The 20,159-nt window shown below is 38.1% G+C and overlaps 1 protein-coding gene across 5 annotated transcripts in view; it reads right to left on the reverse strand.

The window, feature by feature from the left end:
- RBM39 (RNA binding motif protein 39) overlaps window positions 1–20,159 on the reverse strand; it is a 31,858-nt gene that overhangs the window by 6,251 nt on the left and 5,448 nt on the right. The window contains exons 3-13 of one of the 5 annotated variants that reach the window (XR_013930868.1): window positions 20,041–20,090; window positions 16,238–16,432; window positions 10,983–11,048; window positions 10,831–10,884; window positions 9,315–9,432; window positions 8,560–8,712; window positions 7,889–8,026; window positions 6,210–6,275; window positions 5,083–5,287; window positions 4,810–4,887; window positions 3,039–3,219 (exon numbers count right to left, since the gene is read on the reverse strand). Coding sequence is in view for 3 of the 5 variants with exons in the window: in XM_080405421.1 (XP_080261547.1) it covers window positions 4,810–4,887; window positions 5,083–5,287; window positions 6,210–6,275; window positions 7,889–8,026; window positions 8,560–8,712; window positions 9,315–9,432; window positions 10,831–10,884; window positions 10,983–11,048; window positions 16,238–16,432; window positions 20,041–20,090 (1,123 nt within the window). In the remaining 2 variants the exon portion in view is untranslated. The remainder of the gene's footprint in view (window positions 1–3,038; window positions 3,220–4,809; window positions 4,888–5,082; window positions 5,288–6,209; window positions 6,276–7,888; window positions 8,027–8,559; window positions 8,713–9,314; window positions 9,433–10,830; window positions 10,885–10,982; window positions 11,049–16,237; window positions 16,433–20,040; window positions 20,091–20,159) is intronic. The other 4 variants (XR_013930869.1, XM_080405422.1, XM_080405421.1 and 1 more) reach the window with 4 other exon arrangements.

Genomic DNA, 20,159 nt, shown 5'->3' on the forward strand with positions numbered 1-20,159 from the left:
TAAGCTTCCAAGCTTACTGGGAAATACCTGAATGTATCAGTTATCAACTTTCTAATAAAGCCTCCTCCAAAACACTGGGGGACCAACAGGAGGGCATCTTTTTTGCTCTAAGTATTAGGCAGTGAGAGTCCCAAAGACAAGTCTTCCTCAAAGTTGCCTTCCCTAGTGACTTGCACAGAAAAACACATACATACTCAGAACCATACAGAAAAAGTAAGAGATGGAAGGAACAAGTTCTGAAGGCTGAGCTGTAGCAAGAATTCGTTATGTTTAGCACGTTTTCCCTCTGGATCTGAACACAAAGAAATCCTCAACTACAGAGTAAGAAATACCATAATGACCAAGACTGTCTCAGCTTGTATTCTCCACAGAAGCTGCATGGATTTGGCCAAATCCATGCAACTAATTACCTAGCAAATTAGTATCCAAACTTCTTTTGCGAACAAGTGTATTTAAGAAAATTGCAAAAACCCTGATCTCATAAATCACTCTAGTTAGATGAGAGCAGAAACTTTCCCTCTGCAATTTTGACACAATTGCACATACACATCATGTACAGCCAAACTCACCAAATGTCAGTCAGCCTGGGGCTCTATAGCCAAATGCTCCAGGCCACCTGCAACCAGATCTGCACGGATTCTCAGTTCCAGTTCTGTCTAGGGCCAAATCTCAAATTGTTATAGTAAGATCAGCTACCAGTATCTCGGAGCAACAAGTTTCATGGGTTAATTATCTACTACCTCTGAAACATAACCCGCAGTCCATCAAATCTTTCATCAACTAACTGCATTTTCTTGTTGCTCACAACTGAATAATGGTTCTCTCTCCCACTGCTAAACGCACTCAGAATTTAGAAATTCATTGTCACTCTTCACTTTCAACTCTTAATTCTTCCCTATGTGTCGTTTTAAATAGTATACGGAAAATAGAATACATCTGTCAAGTAAAGATCAACGTAATAGCAGTGACTTTAGCATGATGTAAGAATGTGCTTAGTACAGAGAAATCAGGAATACAGAAACATTTATCAAAGCATTTTGTGTTTTAAAACAAAATGAAGTTGTGGTTTATTTTGAAACACAGCTAGCTTTAAATAAGCAAAAGCCTGCCAAGTATTCTCCAGTTTAAGTAATTACTTGCAACAGTACAGCAGATCGAATGGAGGTCCTGCACATTAACACCTGTTCATCCCTCTCCTGCACCACACTATCTCAAATCTTTTTCAGAAACAGATAGTTCCTTCTCAAAAGTAAGGAATGTTTTGTCCCACAAAGCATTAGAAGAATGCACTATTGCTTTGTGGTTATTTTAAGACTCAGATTTTCAGACAGTATTTACTAGAGAACAGAAAGTATGCAGCTACAACTGTTTAGCTTAAGTTCTTTTTCCTGCTGGATATTATTCCCATGGAGAAAATTCAAAGTTCTCAGGTGTCCCGTGAAAATAACCCTTTAGCTTCCTGATTTTAGTTTGATTGAACCCACCTTGAACATGGCTGACCAAAACTGTACACGAATGCATATGTGATCTCAGATGCTCAAGTACTCTACCTCTAAGAACATAGTTGCCCTTTCAAACATGCATCACCCTGAAAGCTCATATTTACTCACTGATGAACAGTAGTATTCAGGTAATTTCCTCCTCCTTGACAATCTTTCACTGCTAAGCTCCCCAAATTATATAACTAGAATTTATTTCGATCCTGAATAGATGAACAATGCACAACACCCCAAGAAACCATCACTTCCAGCATCTCCATATTTACTCACCTCACTCCTACTGTTGTTGACTATTGTTATTTATGCAAATATTAACCAGTATCAGCCCAACACCTGAATGTTAGCTTCAACAACAGCTTCTAACCTTCTCAGGTTTCACCTTAAAAAAAACCACTCCTCTTCCTTTGAGCCAGCTTTCCCACTCCCACCCCCCCTATACAACTTGTACTTCCCAATGCTCTAGTTTAATAACTTCCAAATGACACAACTCAACAGCAGTTGAGAGAGGTGAGTTCTACTACTGTTCCTCTGCCTAGGAAAGCCCATTTTAGCAAATATTGTTAGTCTTTAAATGCTATACTTTAATAACATTCTGCAGTTTGCCCATCTTTAGTATGACTTTTGAGTAAGTGAAGTCAGAGTAACAGGACTGAAAACTGGCCAGATTAATTCTAGATTGCCTTCACTTAAAAAGAGAGAAGAAAATAATGTTCCAGCTGTGTCACAGACTTAAAATATTCATTGACAATACCAGATATCAGAACTCTATTTTATATACCTATTCCTCACAAATTTGATGGGAGTTTTCTTACTACTCTGAACTGAGTATGTTCAGCTATTACTTTTAGCTTTGCTTCCACCTTGTGAGTAATTTCCTTTTTTTAAAAAAAACAAAAAACAAAAAAAACCCAAACAAACCTATGTCTAGCTTACCTTCCTCAAATTGCAAACTTTATGACCAGTGCCCCTACTACAACCCAAGACAATGAGATTCTTTTGAAACATCTCAGGAATATTTTTTTCCTTCAACCTCAGCCCTGCTTCCTTTTCGTTCTCTTCAAGAGTTGGTAAATCTTTATCTATGCTTTCACGTCTTTTACAAGGTCTAACTCAATCTGACTGTTGGCAGGTAATTTTCATTTTATCTATTTCCCAAACTAAAAATCTTGGTTTATTGTCAGTCCTTTTTCCTATTCTTCACAGGCTCTGTGCTCATTCCTTATTTCTTTCAAGGTAGTTAACCACCCAGTTCAGTGTGGAGCCCATTTCTAACAGGACTGTTTCTTCTTTCTGTGGAAGACAGATCCAATACGGCATTAGCAATTTGGAACCGAAGAAACATTCGACATCCTGCCTGTTCAAAATACTCTAGTTAGACCAGATGACTTTATTGCCCTGTTTCTTCAACCACCACTTTTGAAATCAGAAGCCTTAGTTACAGACCTGTTTTGTTTATCCTCCCATTTAAACTTGAGCAACTAATGATCTCTCAAGTCAATGGTCATTTCTATTCTCATCCATAACATCTTCATTACTTACCAAAATGAGTTTAAAATAGCATCCCCTCTTCATGAGTCAGTGAGTGTTTGATGAAGAAATTTGTCGGATATCACATCCAGGAATATCTGGGCCCCACCATTATTACTAGCATTTCTTCTCCAATCTGTATCAGGGAAGTTAAAGTCTCCCATAATGACATAATTCCTGGTAGTAATTTTCTCTAACAAGAGTAAAGAGATCTTTAATCCATAACCAAATCTCACTCTGGGGATAGCTCATGACTATGGTTGGAAAAAGATAAAGCTTTTTACTAAGTTACTTAAGTTGCACATCTGCATTATTCCTTTTGTACAATACAAGTAGAATAAACAGTGCTGTTCCTACCAATTTCTACAGGTACTAAACATGCATACTCTTCAAAAAACCATATTCTGCCTTATCATTTATTCCTTCACAGCCATGTTGTCTCATACTGATTCCATGCTATCCCAACAGTTCAGTTGTGTCAGACAGTTTTGGCCATGTTCTTGATTTGGGGAGTCTGGATTTCTTTGGCTTGTTCATTTCAAATATGGGGGTGGGGAAAAGGATCGGCATTTTATTTTACAACTATTTCTGTCACAACACTTTATCAAGCACATTAAAGGTGATCTGACTTCAGTGTTGTTTATCCATCCTTCTCTTTCTGGACTAGATAGGAAAAACTATCTTTGTCTTTTTCATCTTTTCCTTCTCAAGTAGAAAAACCTCAACCTTTCTTCCTCAACCCAGATTTTTCTTTCACTAGCCAGTTCCTTTTCCTTCCAAGACTGTTCTCTATAAGAAAACCCTATTGCATTCTTTTAGCAAGTGTCTGCAAGTTTCATGTGTATGCTCTTCTCAAAACTACACCTGAACTTCAGTAACGTGATCCAGGTGTTATCTTAAGACTGAATCCCTTGTCACAAACTCTGCTGGAAGACAAACAAACCAATGCTACCTATTCTTTGTTGATTTCCTAACACTTTTCACACATTCCAGCCTCAAGTTATTTGTGATATTCAAGTCTTTTCTACTGCTATGACAGTTTCATGCCCTTTATTCTCATATTAATAAAAAACTAAGAGCAAGACATTCCACTGTACATTACTTATTTCCTCTAGGACACTACTCATGGCTCCAGTTCTGAAGCCCTCTTGAAGAGTTTTGTTGTTCAGGCCACCTATGAACTAGCAGCAGCCATCATATGCTCAGCATCATTCCCTCTCACAACAAAATAAAGTCTCAGTGACAACTTCCAACATACCCACTTGCAGAACAGTCAAACTATAGCAAATTCCAAGCAACACACAAATTCCCTAACACAGTGTCCTTCCTCACCAGGACACACGCTGTATAAACCTAACACTACCATAGTCTTAGTTGCCATGTCTCCCATGAACCTTCTTGCTCCTGGCACAGCTGTTTTTTCAGAGGGGTCAATCCCCTTCGAATTATGAGCCTACCAGTTTTAAGAGTCAACATTTACACTGCAGTAGAACATAAAAGTCCCCATTAGTACAGGGAATAGTAAAGATAGAGATGAAGGTTTGGGATGAATTAAGTAAACAGACTTGCCAAAAATAATGCTAAGTGAATCACGCCCATCAAAGCTGTCATACACTGTCACTTTTCATTTGCTCGTGGATTTGCAACATTTTACAGTTTGTAAAACATGCTGCAATACCTATGTTCCCATTTTAAGAGATCACAAAATACATGTCTGTATCTCGTCTCAAAATTATAAAGCATAAAGTATTTCTGAAAAATAAAACGGCTAATTGTTTCTTACCTGCCACAGCTCCAAAAGCCAAAGATCCGCTCATCTGCAGAGCCTGCTGTGCAGCTGGGGGAATCTGCAAACCAGTACCTAAAACAGAACGTGAAAGTACCTTGTAGCAAGCACTTTTCACTCAGTTAGGGATGCAGTAACATGGGTATCAAAAACTGTTGTCAAAAGTTTAAATACACCTTCCATGCGTTCAGCATAATATTCTGTGGGGTATAATAATTCAAATCCTGTTAACTTCTGTATTTTCACACCTCTATTAATTATCATACATACCTTCTGCAAGTCTTGCCATCAACTGAAGGCGACCAGTTGTTCCCAAGTCAATTCCAGTCCGTTCCAACTCATCACTGTCCAAAAATGAACTAGCACTGGAAGCATCAGTGCGCTCAGTTACATGTCCAACTTTCATTGGCCTACCAGCCAGCTCAAATCCATTGAGCTGCTCCAAGGCCTTCTTGGCACACTCAGAGTCTGAGAACTGTAGATTAGAAAAACATAAATTCAGTAATACTGCCTACAGGATTCAGCAACAATTCTACTGCATGTTTACATAACTCTGGATATTAACATGAGAAACACTAAATTTAAGGTAACAATAGCTACAGGCCAACTTAAGTGTGCTCCATATTTTCCATTTAAACCAAACACACACAAGTTTGTACATTTATTTTCTCATATTTAGATAAGAATATATTTAAATATGTATTATCATTGGAGTTCGAATTACCTAGATCTTGCAATCAACAGAAGTCATAACTACAGTTCTCTTTCAACACTCTCCAAGAATGACAGTCACCTCCTTTGTAACCTTGTCACTGCCATACACTTACTGGCTATTCCTAACAGATGTTGTGCTTTATGCTGCTTAACACCAAATTAAACATACAAATATTTTGTCACTGTTAAAACCATCAAATATTAGCATACATTTAGTTTGGTTTTATTTGTCTCCAAGTGCCAGATGATCCAAACAAGACTTTCCCCCCCCCGCCCCCCCCCCCATGACAAACAGTCAAGAAACCCAAGTTCACAAAATTACGTACCTGAGGGTAAAGAGGAAAGATGTTTTCAACTGATTTTAGCCTCTAAAATTTTACTTCCTCTAAAAAGCTCAAATTCAATAATTTTCACAGCACTGTGAAAATGCCAGTCTTTACTAGTATCTTTGCCTGCAGAAGACAGCATTGCTTTACCAGGCAGTGATTTCAAAGTACACTATTCCATTCTGAACGTGTGCATTGTTCAACCACAACATGCACAGAGGGACTGGCAGAAACAAAGAAAAAGGCCAGTGTTGCATGCCCTGCAACATGATGTTTCTAAGCTGAAACTTAAGATTAAGCACTACTTGGGAAGATTACACTCAAATTGTCTAAGTTGTCTGGCAATTCTAGTCATACCGTAATAAATCCATATCCTTTTGAGCGTCCAGTTTCACTATCCATCATCAGCTGAATGCTTTCGATCTAAAAATAAGAATAAAGCTATTTATTATCAAGACATTTTGGAGCAAAGCACAAGATACAGCCTGGCCAAATGTACACATACGAATGTGAAATCACTTTTTTTTTTTTTTTTTTTTTTTTTTTTTTTTTTTTACAAAAAATAATCCATTCCTCATTCCTTCCTCAAGTCAAAATTAGTGTATAGGCAACCAGATACTTATTTGATACCAAAACAGAAGCATGATGTACAATTTATCCTTTTGAGTCCAGCTACAGGCAGAGGCTTGGTCCTGATGCAACATTCCAGCAGACAATGAGCATGCAGACATCATCAAATCCTAAGTGAAACACTATAGTCATGGCCTCTTGTATGCTGCGAAACTCCTTTTTACCCAGTAAGAAAAAAGTTGCATGACTTTGACCAGGGGCTTAAAAAAAAATAAAAATGCATATTTGAAATAATTATTGGCATATGGGAACTCCTTGAAGTCTAGAGTTACCGAATTTAAAACATATTAGTAACTCAACCATAAGCCATCAAACAGTGTTTGGAAGAGACAGCAACACAGAAGTAAGAGAAATTTAGTTCTTCAAGACCGGAGTACATCGAATCAAGAAAAGGAAACACTTTCACAGCTCTACATGTAAGCCTCCTAAACTACATTAATCCCACTGCCAGACCTTGAGAGAAAACAAAACAAGAACACCCATGGAGATTAAAATTTAATGAATTACTGCAATTTTGCAGGCTTTTGCACAACTGAACTAAAGGTATACACATACTGAATCCGAATAAAGCCCCTGACAAGTACTGTTACAGTATGTATGAAGCAGGGTTAATATCCAAATGGGGGGGGAAAATCAATGCACTTAAATAGAAAAAATAAGTTTTAAAACCAAGCAGCATATTAAATATATTACTTTTTCCCCTAGGTCATCTAGGTAGTAATGATATACCCATGATACCTTAGTTAGCACAGTGGGGCTAATATTTATTATAACTCCCCTGGGAACTTCAGATTTGATCTGCTCACTTTCATAACTCTCTCTGCAAAAACAATACTATGCAGCAAACTGGGGCCTAATGATCAGGAGTGGAAGGAGCCTTCTGTCAGAGCTGTATGGGATATACCCTAGATCACTGTAGTAACATGAGCTGAATCTTCAGCAAAATTCCTCAGAAACAGATGAAACCATGACATGCACAGTGAACAGAACTCAGACCCGATTCTGTTCTTTGTGCTTTAACCTATGATATGCAGCCCCTACTCACAATCACATAGCAGGGGGCAGATACTTACATGCTACAGAAGCAGGATATGACACAGGGATTCATTCCTTTTGTTTGTTTTGTTTTAATAATTTTAGGTACTCACTGAATTCTCAGTTTTCCTTTGTAAAGCCTACCATTCAAAATCACTGGACAACACCACAAATCAGGGTTCTCATTTGTTCTCCAGTACTAACTATGGATCTAAAGCCTTGTGGATGTAAAAAGCACTGAAGAGCAAGAAAAATAAAGAAGTGTTTTTGCAGGAGTGAAGCCAAATTGTTTCCAGAGGTTGAGTGCTCTGCAATTAATCTAGGTTTTCCAAATAAACTACCGTAATGCAACATGCCAAATTAAAATTTACCCTGCCAAATGGCTCAAAAATTCCTCGAAGCATATCTTCAGTTATGTTGAAGTGTAACGATCCCACATACAGCCTCATAGGACCAGCACTGCCCTTCTGCAGGTTATTTGCCATTGCTGCTGCTCTGTTTTTCTCTGCCTAAGGAAAAAAAAAGAAAAACTCACCTTCTATAAAAATCTAATTAAAAATCCTAACATAAGCAGTATACATTTACCAGATTCACCAAGATACAAGCTGTTTTCTAATCTGCACAATATCCATCAGACTCACTTAAAACCTACAAAATCCAAGACCACAACCAAGTACAGAGGGCACAGCTTCCAAATTGCACAACCTTATGCAGAATTCTGGCTTCTATCTAGTTAACACTTTAATTTGTACATATGCTGGAAAGCGTACATAATAGATACTACAATCCTGTAACACTATTAGTTTCCTTATTACTACCTTCTTAACATCTGTGTTTTCAAAATTCATTTCTATCACTTTGAAATGCTTTCATTGCCTGTCAACTATGGGAGGCAAAGGTCCATTTATAATGATCTTCAATAATCATTCTAGTTAAGGTTTTCCAAACATTCAATGATAACCAAATTTTCAAACAGTAAGTTTTCCGGCAAGATAGAGGAACCAACTCAACATGAATAAAAATGAGGTTTACAATTCCTTACCTGTGATGCTTGTACTATGATTGGTACACCCAAGACTCTCTGACCAGTTAGTCCTATTGCCAGAGGCACTGAACTAACATCAACAAATTCTACATAAGCAATTCCCTTTGAACGCCTGGAATTTCTATCTGAAATCATTCGCACATCACGAACCTGAAAGGCAAGTACAGAAACACTTTTAGAGAAAAAGGAAAAAACAATGCAGTCCATTTCTCAGAAAGGTATTAATAACCAGAAAATTATTTGCCAAGCCAATGGCTTTGTAATTATGCTGCAAAAATAGAACTGCATAAAGCTATAACGAACATATCCCAGAGGCAAGCTAGCATTAAAAGCTGCTGTTCAAAGTCAAATCTAGGATGCTACTGGAACAGCAGCAATAGAATACTTGCAGCACTGTAGTGCTTTAAGCCAGAAGTTTACAGCTGATGGAACAAAACAAGTTCAAACTGGAGGTTAAACACATTTTTAAATTACACTGTAACTGGCAGATCTATCTGCAAAAGACTCAAACTTCTAAAAAATGAAGTTGCTGGAATCAGAATTCAATTGCCATGTTTTGCAGCACATCATATGCTGAACAATGAACTCCTGATAAATTACTTTTTAATGTTCAGTCTTTATGAATTAGTTGGTAGTTTCGCCCTTTTCACCTAGATAGAAAGCCACTTGCTTACAATTCTGCAGAATATTCTTTCTGTACCAAGACAGCATGAAGAAGTATTCAGAATCATTTCAACCTCCCTATTATTTACCTTCCCTACTGTAGAGAAAAATTCTTCCAGGTCTCTAGGCCGAATTCTTGCAGCCAGCTGCATGCAGAATACTGTTCGAGCATCCCTCTCTTCTGGGGTAAGATTATCAATAGGTTCTCTGGAAAGAGGAAAGTTCAGTTAAAAAATAATCTGATTTAAGAGAAGTCATCTCTGGGCCATGCATTAAACTTGAAATAATCAGTACTTCAAAACCTGATGGGGGGGGGGGGGGGGGGGGAAATGCCTGCCATATTAAAAAAAGGCAGGGTCAAGATCTGAAGGAAATACCCCCAATATTAACACATTTAATTCCTCAACATGACTAAACATCTTGTTTCAACTGTAAGCATTAAACATGACTGGAAATCTGTACAGAGACCATAAAACTGAGGTGCCATTTTGCTACTCTCCAGAACAGCTAACAGTACCACTATAGAACTTGCAGTCAAAAACATGAGATGAAAGGACAGGAAAACAAAGGAAAACAGGATTAATTACAACACACTATCTTTCTGAACTCTCAGACAAGTAGCATGAACTTTTTGTGGCTTTGCAAACTAAAATCTTACATCTATGCAGTCACCTCAGTCACTACAGCCACCACAAACAATACATCTCTACAAACAGAGCTCCCAGTCCTCATTTTATAGTCTCAGCTTGTTAACCCACAAATAAGTATGAATTGTGAGTAATTATGCTCATCCTCGACACCAGAAACACTAGATTAATTTTATTTCAATACTGAGGCTAGCTGGAATTAGATGCATTGCTTTTGAGGTGTTAAAGCTTCAAAATATAAATTAAGTACAGGACGGAATTAGCATGCCAGATCCTCAACTAAATTTCCAGTCATGTAATAAGTATTTACATTTTTATAAGGGGGGGGGGGGGAAATCACTGAGAATACAGAAGAAAAATTTAAACTAAATTATCTCAGTAAGAGTTGGCTAATAGTTAAAAGAACAAAGCAAGATTGGTTAAATTTAACTGCATTAATTTAAGAGAATAATCTCATTAGCAGCTATCTAAATCCAATTCCCTTAAATAAGAAGCCTAAGAATGGATAAGCACCTCGTGGATTTTAAAAGTACCTGGCTTCTCTATAAATAACATTAATACATACTCAATAGGAAAAAGAAGCATTTGTACTATACTCTTCCATTCCATACTTAAGATTCTTAAGTAAGATTGTGCAGAAAAGCTAGCTAATTTAAATGTCAAGTAACAGGGAAAAGACTGAGAATACAGAAACACAAAAAAACATGTGTTTTGCAAACTGACGTTATTTACAATTGCACACAGTTATTGGCGGGGAGGTGGGGAGAAAGCAATGTATCTTGAATACTCTCCTCTCATGGGCTTTCTGAATGAATCCCTGCATTACTTGTGAGCATAAGCCACAAAGCAAGTAGGCATGCATTATTTCAGCATTACTTTTCCAACTTCAATTGGGAAAAAAAAAACCACAAACAAAAAACCCACAAACCCAACCCTCAAATGTACATAAAATTCCTACCTAACAGGGCTCTTGTCTTTTCTGAAAGGACTTTTGCTTCTGGAGCGTCGTCTGCTATAAAGAGATATCAAGAAGATAAGAAAAACTTTATCAGTCCGATTTTAAACAAAACCTATTAACAAAGCAATAAAAAGCAGAGAAAACTCAGAAACCTTAATTTGATGCTGTGAGGCAGACCAATCTTCCCTCTGATGGCACTGTTGAATTTTGGACCAGAACTACGGCAGAAGCAAAGACAGACATTACTCACCAGCATACCTGCAATCAGTATTTCCTGTTTGTATTCAAATTCCACTGCAAGTGCTCACCCACCCTTGCACCTGACTTTGCAAACATTTTCCATTAGCAGCACCCACAGCATGCATAAGCTACATGCAGTACTCCAAACCATAAGGCACAGAATATGCTCCCTGCTCAGTTTCATCTGTATCACAAAATTCCAGAATATGCAGGACTCCAAGTAAGAACTGAATCACGAGCCAGCCAGACACATCGAGCTGTATGTGCAGAATATTCTGGGCTACAGTTACTGCTGTAATCTTCTTTACATGTTTTTTTGTCCACATGCCTATTCTACCTACTGATGACCACCAAAGTAGTACCTTAATGGCCTGGAACTCAGTCTTGGAGTTTTAAGCAAAGTGATACTGACAGGACTATTTGCTCCAATGTAGCATTTTAAAACTGAAAGTTTCATGAAGCGTAAGGCACAAGTGGAAACCAAAGTAGCCTCCAGCAGACATCCGCAGAGGACACATTCGCTAATGTCTCAGCTCTAGCCACTTAAGTGCTACGTATACATAAATGCAGCTTCCTTTAAAGTTCTTAACAGACATCAAAACACATAATCATTTAAGCCAGCAGTAAACTTTATACAGGCAGGTCACCACAGAAGGAACCCAATCTGTTGGCTGAATCTAATTTTAGTTCTCCAGACTTCAGAGGCTGTTAGAACAAATGGCAACCTGCCCACTGCTTCCATGTAAGACAGTTCTCTTGCCAGTTACTGTGGCACAGGCTAACAGACTGTGATGTGAACAGCAAGATTCATCCTATCTCCCTGAACTTGATCCTTGCAGATACAAGGCAAAGAACACCACCTGTTAAATTCTTCCTGTGCTTCCACCAAACAGCAGAGGCAGTGCTGCAGACTGAATGCTAGGGGGTTTGCCTTTCCACCTGCACAGAACTGATTCTTTCTGCTGTAGCTATAAATTGATGTGAAAACACCCTGAAAGACACAGCAGTCTAAAGACATTAAGTGGCCCTTCACTAAATTCATTTAGCCAACAAATTTGTCTGAGAAAATGTCTTCTGGCTACTCAGAGGAGCAGCAATGCTTATAGTTTAACTCAGCATCCACAACAAGGAGGAGGATGCCCATTTTTAAACATGTTATGGGGAAGTAGTGGGCCAAGATCCAAAGCCATACTTGTCAGGTTAAAGCAAGGGAAATAAGGCCCTGTGTAACACTGGGGAAACAATAATAATAAAAAATAATTTAGAAACTACTTATTAAGATAAAATAAGACAAAACCCACGCACGTGTTGAGATGAGATCACTATTGATCAAAAACAGGTGGTTTTTTTCCCCTAGGATAAATTATTCCATTTCCTACTCAAGTTCAAACAAATGACTGCTGAGAGGATCCATTCACATTCTCCAATGTCTGTGACACATACTGCCAAAAGCTGCATCTGGAAATGCTGATACTAATTCCAGAAGCTGGCTTCTTATCAGAGATAGGATTACCTTGCATCTTCACACATCCTGATATAGAACATTGTGTTCGTCTCAACTCAAATGCAGCAAGGCAAACCAATTACAGTGACTCCAGAATATTAACATGCAGACCAACTAAATTATGGTCAGTAAGACCACGAGCTTTTAAGGAAACCATGGAAGAAACGTTCTATTTGTCTAAACCTAATGAAAAAAACCTGAGAGGATACACAGTACCAGTCTTCAAATGTACAGCTTCAGGGAAACAACAAAAAACTAACACAACTCCAAAAGTATCTTTCAGGTTTCACTCTTGACAAACAAGTAGTACCTTATTTACATGACTTCATGGGAGAAATATTAAAAAAAACCCAGCAGACTGAAGTTGTAACAGACCACTGGAACAGACCGAGCACCCAAGCTACCTTCTGAAGATCCTTTTTTAACAGTGTCCTGCAGGACGGTTTTTCTATAGAGAATTGCTTGCACCAAGTCACAATTGATTTATCTTTATGTCTACGGGTTATCTTCTTTATAAGCCAAAGTGCACTAAGTCCTGTGTGCGGCCAAAGCACAGCTAGGTACACATTTTCCTAACCCTATGTGATGCCATGTGGCCCCAAGAACAATAGTCAGGTCAGAAGACAGACAGTAAAATATCAGCTTTCACCTGCTCAGTCATATCCAAGACTTTCAACAAAAGAGACAAGGCAAGCTTTGGCTAACAAGAGTCCAAGAGAATCACAACAAACTTTCAGTCCTCATGTCATGACCCCATTTTCCTAGCAGCTTTGCCCAAATTCTGGATTCTAGAATAGCAACAGGACAGTGACTTCTACTGTACATCAGCAGTAGCTGGGATGTCAGATAGGTGTCTAAGCAAGAATACGTGGTCCAGTTCTTCCTCCTAAGAGTCCTAATAATAACTGTAGAAGACATAAGGGACAATATATGCGAGAAGAGTAACATTTAAAAACCCTGTGAACACAAAGCAATGCAAGCCAATCACTCCATTTTAAAACATTATAACATTTAATCACTGTCATGTTTAAGCATAAGATAAATTCAAAGTCCTCAGGTACTCTGTAAGCACTCGTCTCCTTTTCCTTCATAATCACCTATACTACACCCTCTCTTCCCACTACTGCAGATGCTTCCACATCACCCCCAACAGCAAAAATAACTCTGCTTAGAGCTACTGGCTTGGAAAAGGGCCTTTATAAAGCAAAAAAGATAACAAGGATGAAAGAGGAGTGAAAAAAAAATAAAATACAGCCATCAAGCATTTTGAACTAGATGTTGTAGTCAGCTACAACACTTCTTGCAGTAATACTGACTCAGAACTGTGTGAAGAGCCCCAAGATGAGATTCCAGATACAAATTCTCCAGTCAGTGAGAGCATCCTCATAGTCACTTCTGAAACACCGAGTTGATGGTGCTGCTATGGAGACTGTTTGGTGATACAGGAGGCTTAATCTCCAGAACTTGTGTCTCCCAGAAAGTCAGTACCTGTTAAACAGCTTTTAAAGGCAAGTCTCTGCATTGAAGAGTCCTGAACACGAAATTAAGAGTTCTTTTCCCTCATATCTTCTGCGGTCCTTCTCCTTCACACCTTCTGAGCCAAAACTGGAATTTTTGAATACTTTAGCATGTGTATCACTTCAACAGCATCATCCGTGACCTACAAGTTAGCAACAACCAACTGTTGGCTACACAACAGTCAGCACCAATGCCTCTGGGATGCATACAGTCATCCTATACCAGTCTTCCACTAAGCTATTTTAAAAACTAAAATTCTAATTGGTTAAATGATAGCAACAATTCAACAACTGAAGCAGAGAACACAAGGTTGCCAAACCAGTAAGTACAACCTTGTATCCTCAGAGGATACTAGATTATTTCACCTTTTTGTTCACTGTCTCTCAATACCAAAGAAATTGCCTCAACAGCTATGGAAGAGTATCAGAACAATGAAAAAGACCCCTCATAATCATTTACCCTCCTGGCACAACATACCTTAATGCATTAAAATGGGCATGGGTTATTGCAGTGATGTCCAGATTTCAACCTCTACTTGAGGAAATTATTTCAAAGACCCAAAACACTGAAACTCCCAAATTTCTCCAGGTGAAGAAAATTCTCACCCAGTGACAACAGAAAACAAACAAACAAAAAGAAAACATTCCAATAAAGCTAGGAGAATGCAGCAACTCCCAACCAAGTGATGAGATAAAGGACATCCTCTCCACAAAACTCCACATTGGAGTTGAGAAGACTGGCAGGTTCCACATATCTTGATCAAGATCCTCTGTTTATGAGGCAGTCTGGCATCAGTGGCACCAGCACAACTCAACTAGCTACTGTAATCTTACAGGTAACAAAGAGCTGTAGAAAACATGAACTGTGCACAGCTGAAGCTCAGAGCAGCTTCACAGAGGCCCTGACAGGCCTGATACTTGAGACAGAGTTAAGAGCAGGGCTGATATGCTCTATGATCCCCAAGCACACACTATTGATGGAAACACAGGATGCCACTGCATCTTAGCAGAGCCCAGAGTTGCATTATGTTGCATTACAAAAATGCCAACATCCAGATCACTTAGTGCAAAATGAGACCCTGAGATCTCAGGCAACTTTTGTTTACATTCCATGAGTACTAAAAGGAATGCAATGAGACCCAGCCACTTAGAAAAACATTAATTTGCAGAAACCCATAGAAGTTTGCAATGTATTAAAGGTAAACACCGTCTTCTCAAATATCTCAAGAGATTTCTCCATCACATATCACGTTACATGCCACGATTTAAAAAATAGATCCTTTTCATACGCCTGCCTCTGACACGATCTTGCATTCTGAGAACTGACAGAAGTTGAGATGAGACCCAGACAAAAGCAGACACAAACAGCAGCCTCAGGTAAACAATGAAAGCCAAGCATACAGCCCAGTTCTCATTGTTTTTCTACTTTGAAGGCAAAAAAAAGGTGATGGGGAGCAAATGGGAGAGCAGGAGTACAGAACAGCAGAATCACAGAATAAATACCAATGAAGAAATGTTTTGAGAAATCATTTACGACTGTCAGGGACTACCTATAGCAGAACTTCTATCAAGCCACAGATCTGAGAGGAACTGAAGAATCCTTCCACAGCCTCTGAACAAGTCTGAGAAAAAGCAGGGCAAATATGCAATGCATGGGCATTACTAAAACAAAACACTTCCAGTCTGGATGCATAAACACAGCAAGTGCTTATGCAGTAAGTGTTTAAGAGCAGCAACCCAGAAAAACTCTTCACTAATGCAAGCAAAAGGATGTATGAGCTTGTAACCAATGTCAGATGACTACTTATTTTTTGACAGTTAAAACTGTCAGATCCGTATAGTGAAGATAGTTAGGACGGGAAAAACTTACTATTTTAATTCTGTGACTAACTGTTTTTCAGTCAGTTGTACACATTCTTTCACTTGCTTTTGTATCTTTCTGTGTTCAGATAAGAATGAAAACTAGCAGGAGGAAGTGGATACATTACTGTCCTCTTTTTCACTCTATACTTCTTGACACTCTTCAACCTTAACCTCTCACCTTCTTTTCTGAGATGATTCACAACCAATTTAGAAAGAGTGAAACTTTAAACTTCCACATCAAACACTACAGCAGCACACATTCAACACTACATAAATAACCTACTAAGGACTTCTATAGCGGCCTCTGAATCTGCGATCTCTACTTCTAGAACGGCTGCGTCTGCGTTCTTTGCTTCTGCTCCGTTTCCTTTCCCGGCTTCTGCTCTTTTTCCTTTCCCGATCTCGGCTCCGTTTGCGTTCCTTACTTCTGCTCCTCTTCCTGTCATGGCTTCGACTTCGGCTCTTGCTCTTTTTTCTCCTGAGAAAGAAAAACACATCTTTGGTTACACATGTAGCTCAGTGTTACTATCGACATCACATGCCACAGTTCCTCTAACCTGATGTCACAGACACCAATAGGAAAAAGTATAAAAGTTTATTTTGTTAAATAGGTGGTTAAGCACATCAGCAATCTCTTAAAAAGTATAATGAGCAACATAAAGGGCTCCAAAGCACTTTTTTATTTTAAATTTTGTAATTATTAAAGAATGCTTCCAGGAAGAGTAAAAAGGACTCTAAGTATTTACTGCATTAGATCTAGTATATACTAAATACAGTACTTCATCTGTCTTTCAAACATACTTTAAATTCACCATCAAGATGCTAAAGTGAAACAAAACAACAAAATAGAAAGAGGCAAGTCTGAAGGAAAGGAAGGTTGTTTTCTCTTGATATTCCCTGCCACCAGTCTTAAACTGCCTACAAGTTTTGCTTCCAACTTGTTACTCCCATTCATAAGCCACCTACTTTTTCAAGTCTGTGGCTCTTACAGGTTTGAGGCAAACTGCAGATCTTCATAATCTTAACCACTAAAAAACTAAACTTCTAAAATCTCCAAGTCAATTATACTTCATATTTGAAAGCCAGTGAGCCACTGTTTCATTCTTGGCAGACTATTTTTGGGTTATTTGCAACTTCCTTTTTTCCCTCTCTATCTCAGTCCATAAAAACTTACAATCTCCTGGTTTTTAAAATACATGTATATGTATACACAAAACACACATTAAACAGATGCTCAAGCTCAAGCAATTACTTCAGACAGTAATTTATCTCAAGCTAGATTTTGGGAATAACAAACTTTGCTAAACTTTTGAAATTCAAAACATCCTTTGGTATTGAATTTTTCCTCTCCTCCTTTTGGGCCTTCTGATTACATATACCATCTTTTTTCCAAAGTGGTCACTCATACACTTAAAAATTATGTATGCCACCCCCTCCTTTTTTAAAAGCAGTTCATCCCTGTTACTTTCCATGGCCATGATTATAATCTAAGACTTCTAGTTATTTTCAATCACTAAAGTAAAAATCTCTCAGCTACCACATCTAACTAAGCCTAATCATCACTGGCAGCTTTTCTCTCCAAACTCCACCTTGGGAGACTCATTAAAACTATCTTAGTATTGCTCTCACAAGAAGCATCTTGTGACTTGGTTTTAAAAACTGGAATATTTTTAATTGATTATTCATCTACAGTACACTATCAGTTTCTCTAACGTTTTGTATGGACAGAGAAGCTGCTGAATCAAAGCCAGATTATTCAAAAGCTTCACAATCTCTGATGACACCACTCAAATCCAGAATGATTTACATCAACATCACTTAACTACACTTCCTACTGTAATGCACTCTGTGACAGGCACACATAGTCTCTCTCCTCTAGGATCCATCACTTCCTACTATCTCCCCTAAGTTAAAACCCTAAAACACTACCATTATAGCTCCAAAAATTACTAACTTGTAGCTCAATATACTGCCTAGTACCAGTAGCTAGTAACCGCAGCTAGTCTTCAGTAAAGACAGTAACTATTCAGTATCCAAATGTGAGCTGAGCCCTCTTTGTATGCAAAGACTCCCGACAGTAGAGATCTACGTTCTGCCTTCCAATCACAAATAAAACTGGACATACAGCACAGACTTCTAGTAAAAATGCAGATTCTTAATCCTTCCAAGTCCTAAACCAGAACGTATCATCTGGTTGGGCTCAATCATCTTAAAGGTCTTCTCCAACCTAAACAATTCCCTTTGACAATTATCGTAAGCTGTGAATCAAGCATTATTTTTTAGTTGCTGATGTTTGCCACGGATTACGGTTTTCCTGACAGTTTGAATCTTCTTTCAGTGTTGCCCAATTGCAGTATATAAAGACACTCCAACAATTTCATACATAAGCAAAGCAAGAAGTCTTGTAAAGCCTATATACACCTTAGTCCTCAGCAAGAGTACACTGTCAAAAGTCACATAAAAAAACCTGGAGCGGTTCCCTTAAATCTCTAAAGAACAAACAACAGCCATATCAAATCAAAGTTCTCAGACAAAAAGCTTCATATTATCAGAGAACTGCAGGACAACAATAACATTCCAGTAATTGCTAACCCAAAAACTGGAATCAGGAGATACCACTGGAGCAATATTTCTGAACACAAGGGTACGATTAGGAAAGCAGAAAGAGATGAAACTCCACACATCAAATAACATTGCAAGACTAACACCTTGACTTTCCTGTATTTTACAATGTAATTTTTTTCCTAAATTTAGTTTACTGTTTTTCTGAATTAGAAATGCAAATTCAAGAGTAAACAGGTCCCACTTGAAAATGGGACTGTGGGCAGAAAGATAACTAATGTAATTGCTTAGCAACTAAGAAAATTAACCGAAATACGTTCCAGTGTTCTCATCATTCTACCATGAACCAAGGTCAGAATCAGTTGTAAAATTTAAAAAACACTGCTTTTCTTTTAGATCCCCGTTTATATTTTGAGACTAGTCATCAAAACAGAAGCAGGGTTTTACATGCCATGTAGATACTTTTTAAAGCAATAAAAATTCAGAACTTAAAAATACTGAGAGGTGCTGCCTTTGATGAGGTTTTAGGGGTCTCAGTATTTAGCAAGTGAATAATGTTCACGGTATTTTTTAGAACGCGGATATAATGTACAATCAATGCTACATTATTAAGAGTCCGACGTAAGGCTGACATTGGAACTGAACTCATTTGCCAAATATTTATATACCTAGAAACGAATGTTCTTTGTATTCCTTCAGCATTCCATCTGTATGATTTCAGATCATGACAACAGCACACAAGCTGACTTAAGTTTGCTGTATATTACAAAAATGCACTGGCTACTGTTTACTCAACTATCAAATTCATATTTAGTGTTCCTATATCAACTATCTCATCACCAAATGATGCCTGTAAGGTAAGGAGTTTATTTGACAGACTTGAAAAATCTTCCATTTTTGAGGGATGTTTAAGACATGCTACTATGCAAGGCACTTTTCCTCAAACTTCAAATTTGATTTCAGACTGTTTAGGTCATCATCAGATGTGCAGACCCCAGAATTATGCTTCTTGAAACGTATGCTTGTACTCCGGTTCTTTAAACAGGTTATAGTATAATTTAATAAAATTTAGATTGGAAACAAAAAGTTTAGAAGATTTTGGAGCAGAAAAGGATAGAGGGAGGGGTTCCAACACCCCACACCTTTTCAAGAAGGCACCAGTATCTTTAAATGTTTTTAACTGTTCCAAATCACATAAAATGGTACACCAAAGACATTTTTAAAATGCAATTACACTCCATTGCTAAAGCAACAAAAAAGAAACTAAGTATGTTGAACCTACCAAGTCTGTATATTTATCTGCTAACGTTAAATGTTTCCACAACTTTTATGACATCAGTGACAACGGCATAACTACATTTGTAAACAAAAGAAAATTTCAAAATCGCTGTGGTTGCAGCAACTACAAGTACCAAACTTACCCATTTTTCCCTTTTATTTCCCTAAACACTACTGACATGCATTCACAAGTTCACAAAAATCAGCAGCCTCCCCCTAAAAGCAGAGAATTGAGAAAATACTTACTTCTTGCTGCGTTCTTCATGGCCATTGGCACTGCTCAATTTGTTCTCATCCTAAGCAGGGTTGATAGAAGAACATCGTGAGGACGAAGTGGAAACATTTCAAGTGGTCAAAGGGTAATG

The sequence above is a fragment of the Falco punctatus genome, assembly GCF_963210335.1.
Source record: "Falco punctatus genome assembly, chromosome: 10".
NCBI classification, from domain to species: domain Eukaryota; kingdom Metazoa; phylum Chordata; class Aves; order Falconiformes; family Falconidae; genus Falco; species Falco punctatus.